General features: G+C 48.0%; 1 protein-coding gene across 1 annotated transcript in view; it reads right to left on the reverse strand.

Moving 5' to 3' along the window:
- PDYN (prodynorphin) overlaps positions 1–2,835 on the reverse strand; it is a 26,381-nt gene extending 23,546 nt beyond the window's left edge. The window contains exon 1 of the mRNA XM_083447654.1: positions 2,603–2,835. Within this exon, the coding sequence (XP_083303780.1) occupies positions 2,603–2,628 (26 nt within the window). The 5' untranslated portion in view covers positions 2,629–2,835. The remainder of the gene's footprint in view (positions 1–2,602) is intronic.
- Between the last annotated feature and the right edge of the window lie 1,634 nt (positions 2,836–4,469).

Consider the following 4,469-nt stretch of genomic DNA (forward strand, 5'->3'; position numbering starts at 1 on the left):
TTAGGAATGAGCAGCAAAGATTTGCAAATCGGTGAAGAAAGCAGATTACATCCTCGCCCTCTTGGAATTAACCCGGCTTGGTTTGCCTCTGTGGCAAATGGGGGCACAATATGAATCACAGCTGTCAACATTTCCCTTTTTTAAAGGGACATTCCCTTATTCCGAATAGGATTCCTTGCAAGAAAAGGGAAAAGTTGACAGCTATGCATAGATACGATCCATCTCTTATCATTGCCTGCTTGTTGCTATGTTTGAAGAATCTGCCATGAGTTGTTTCGAAGGTGTCCCAAAATGGTTCAAAGAGCACACCCCAAAAAATATATAACAGAAACACACACACACACCCTTTGATCTCCCCTTTTGTTTCTACCCCATCCCTCTTTCTAATGAATCCCCAGGTGTGCCAAGGGGATGCTAGCTTGCCCCCCCCCAAAGGTGCAGGCCTAGAGGGCAGCAGAAAGGAAGGAAGAAGGGGAGAGCTGGAGATTGTCAAAGGAGCAAGGGATGGTGGAGGTGCCAATGCAGGTTGCCAAGGCAGCGCTGATACAACTGCTTGCCAAGAGGGCAAGGGAGCCAAGGTGTGTCTCTGATCCCCAGTCTTCCACACCCTGGTGCCAGTTGAGTGGCATCGTAGTCCCAAACATCTGGAGAGCACCAGGTTGGCAAAGGCTGGACCACACAGGGCAAAATTCCTCTTCATTCCAATAGGAATTGTGCAAGAGAACTTCCCAGTCAGTGGCGTAGCGTGGGTTGTCAGCACCCGGGGCAAGGCAAGTAATTTGCGCTCCCCCCCCCCCCCCGCTGCACTGTTCCTCCCCCAGATAGTCCCTCTCTCTCTCTCCGCACCGCACGCCTGGCACCCCCCCCCCTCCACAGTGAGAGAGAGTGAGTGAGCCAGGTAGGGGCAGAGAGCTGCGAGTGCGAGCGCCCCCCCCCCCGATGTTGCGCCCGGTGCGGCCAGCCCCCCCTGCACCCCCACGCTACGCCACTGTTCCCAGTGCAATGTTGGTGCACAAAGCATCACCCATTCCCAACACCCTTCTGAGTAATACCCCACCCCACCCTCTCACTATATATATAAAGGTCTGGTAGCTTCTCTTTCGTTTATCTGAAGAAGTGTGCATGCACACGAAAGCTCGTACCAATAACAAACTTAGTTGGTCTCTAAGGTGCTACTGGAAGGAAAAAATTTTAATTTTGTTTCGACCACGGCAGACCAACACGGCTAACTACCTGTAACTAAAGCATCCTTTGTTTTCACTCTTTTAAACGGCTTCTAGACAATCAGCCTTGAGGCTGCTCTGTCAAATGCAGTGGACTGGGAAACAACAGCAGAGCTAGAGAAAAGGGAGAGGTAAGCTGCGGTCTTGGATGTGTCTCCTCAGAAGTAAACCCCATTTAGTTCAATGGAGCTTACCTCCAGAGGCTAGGACCAAAACAATGGCTTCAAGTTACAAGAAAGGAGATTCCGACTAAACATCAGGAAGAACTGTCTGACAGAAAGAGCTGTTCCTCCAGGGAACAGGCTCCCTCGAAAGGTGATGGACTCTCCTTCCTTGGAGGTTTTTAAGCAGAGGTTGGATGGTCATCTGTCATGTATGATCTAGTTGAGATTCCTGCATTGCAGGGGGTTAGACTAGATGACCTCGGGGTCCCTCCCAACTCTACAGTTCTATGATTCTATGATAGTTAAATGCGCACAGGACTGCAATCATAAGTGCTTTAGGCTGCCAATCAAACCCCAGTTACCAAGCCGTAAGCCCCACTGAATTTTATGGGACTTACTTCTGAGCAGAACTGCTGTTAAAAGTCCCATTGACTTCAGCAGGCGTGTGCCCGAAATCAAACTGATTCGAGTTCTTAATTCTGTCTGGATTGTGCCCACTATTTATTTCTCCTGGCAAAAATCACAAGAAATGCACACAGATTTTCTCCAGCAATAGAGGAAACCCCAATCAAATATGCCCACAGTTCAAGGAAATCACTTGTAGGAAACAAGCGAACCGGAAAGGAACTTTTGTGGTATATAAAAAAAATGCACATTCTTTAACAAAAAAAGCCAAATAATTTTATCTCCTTTCCTTTCGGCTGAAAGTTAGGAATGCATGGCAACAAGACTGATCTTAACGCACTGGCAAGATTTTCTTTGCTGGCTCCCCCTGAGTTGAAACTGATGCGTGCTTCGAAGTGGAATGGATATAATAAACAGGCAGAGTTCAGAAATCCATTGCTAAGGAATGGGGGTGAGTGGAGAATAGAGACTAATCTCTCTATATATATATCATTTAATTGCTTCTGGTTTCCGCAGTACAGTCTCACAGGCACCTACTCAGAAGCAAGCCCCGCTGAGTTTCAGTGGGACTTACTCTCAACTAAGTGTGTGGGTGTGCCGAATCGGAGCCCTGCTGAACGCAAAGCGGGCAAACGCCGCCAGATTAAAGAGCGTTCCCTGGTTGCCAGTGGCGAAACTGAGGCTGAGGTGGTGAAATAAATCAATGGGTGGAGAAAGGAAGAAGGTTTTCGAGGACAAAGGATTGCACAGCAGCCGGCGTGGAAAAGGAGGCAAATGACACACAGAGAGAGGGAAAAGTGAAGGTGTTACCTGCGCAAAGAACTCCCAAAGTTCATGGAGACGCTTCTTCAGAGAGTTGGCCTCAGGTGGGTTCTCTGGGCAGAGACGCGAAAGTTGCAGGTTCCTCTTGCAGGTGTGCGCGCAGCCTTCTTTGCGCTTTAGTTCATCCTTGGGGGGCGGCGGTGAAGGTGCTGCGACCCCTTCTTTGCTTCGTAGCTCGGGTTCTTTCTTCCCCCTTTTGCAACGGGTTCCTCCCCTCGCCCCTCTTTTTATTGACACGCCGCCGCCTCCTGCCACACAGCCCCAGCGCAGCTCAAGCTCTCCCGAGCCAATAGGGGAAGACGGAAGCTCTGAATAATGAGAAGCATCATCCGGCTCTTCGACACCTCCATAGGGGGAAAGGAAGGGCGCCAGCTAGAGAGACTTTCTGCAGGAGTCGGGGGGCAGCGGGAAAGAGCTGGCGAGGCGCAAACTTCATTCTCCAAAACAAAACCCCTAGATCTCAGAAGCAATTCCCTCTGGATGCATAGGGTGTCCGTCACAATAAGGGCCCCTTCACACGTTACATTTCTCAGGCGACTACTACGGAGTTTGAAATCGATACCCCCAAAATGGCAAAAAAAAGGGACTGTGCAGCAGCAGGCAGAAATCCCTGCCAGGGTCGCAAGACCTCCCGGCTAAAAGGACACAATCCTGGCAAACGCAGGTCAGTGAGAAATGTCCCCGAATGGGAAGAAAAAGAAATGCATATCCACAGGCATTTGAGAAACCACAGCAAACTTGCTTTGGGGAATTAAGGGGGAGTTTGGGAGAGCCTTCCTGTTGCCCTCTGGTCCTGCTTGCATGGCTCCATCCACTTGGCCTCTGTGAGATCAGGAATTTATTATTATACTTGTTGTTGTTAATACTTCGCCCATCTGGCTGGGTTTCCCCAGCCACTCTGGGTGGCTTCCAACAAAGTATTAAAATACAGTAGTCTGTTAAACATTAAAAGCTTCCCTAAAGAGGGCTGCCTTCAGATGTCCTCTAAAAGTCTTCTAAAAGGAAGCTGGACTAGATGGGCCTTGGGCTATTCTATAATTATTTGTTTTTTTATTATTATTTAACAAATTGATATACCATTTGATTGTAAGTTTAAAAAAGCACACCCTCTAAGTGGTTTACAATAATATAAAATAAAGCATTAAAATGATAAGTAAAAGCAGTTAAAAGCCGGGAGTATAAAAAAATTAAAGTTGATGTAAAATCAACAGGAGCTTAAAAAAAAATACAGCACATATAACTTTTACAGGTCCCAGGCTAGGCTTTCATGAATAATAAAAGTTTCACGTAGGCATCAAAAACAGTACAGCGAAGGCACCTGTATGATGTCGATAGGCAGGGAGTTCCAGAGATCGATTTCTTACAAAGGGGGAATGGGTTTTATTTGACACCTGTAGCAGCGACAGTACCGCAGATCAAAGGACTCGAGCGGGCATATCTGGGATAAGGCAAACACATGGAGACTCAAGGAATTGGTGCATTGAACTCAGCCTTGTCTTCTCTAGCCTGAAGCATCTCCCAGGATCTAAAGCATAGGGTCCGTTCCACTCTCTTCCCTCCCACTGACCCTTTTAATGGGTGGTAGTATCAAGGAGCTTTTGCATGGAAGCCCTGTGTTCTGCTACTCAGCTGTGTCTCGTCCCTCTTTGTTGCAGCAAATGCACGACAGGCACAAATGTTTCTGCCACGCTGCAGAGTGCGTGAGTGACTTGGCTCTCGGACCAGCTTTGCACACTGCAAAATCCCTACGTGGAAAGTGCCTAAAACCTGCAGCCAGAACCCATCACGTCTAAAAAATGGCACATGCACTTTTTGAAGGAAGAGCTGAGCAGAGGTTGAACTGTCTGGTAGATAA

This window comes from Podarcis tiliguerta (genome assembly GCF_965153285.1).
Source record: "Podarcis tiliguerta genome assembly, chromosome: 6".
Taxonomy (NCBI): domain Eukaryota; kingdom Metazoa; phylum Chordata; class Lepidosauria; order Squamata; family Lacertidae; genus Podarcis; species Podarcis tiliguerta.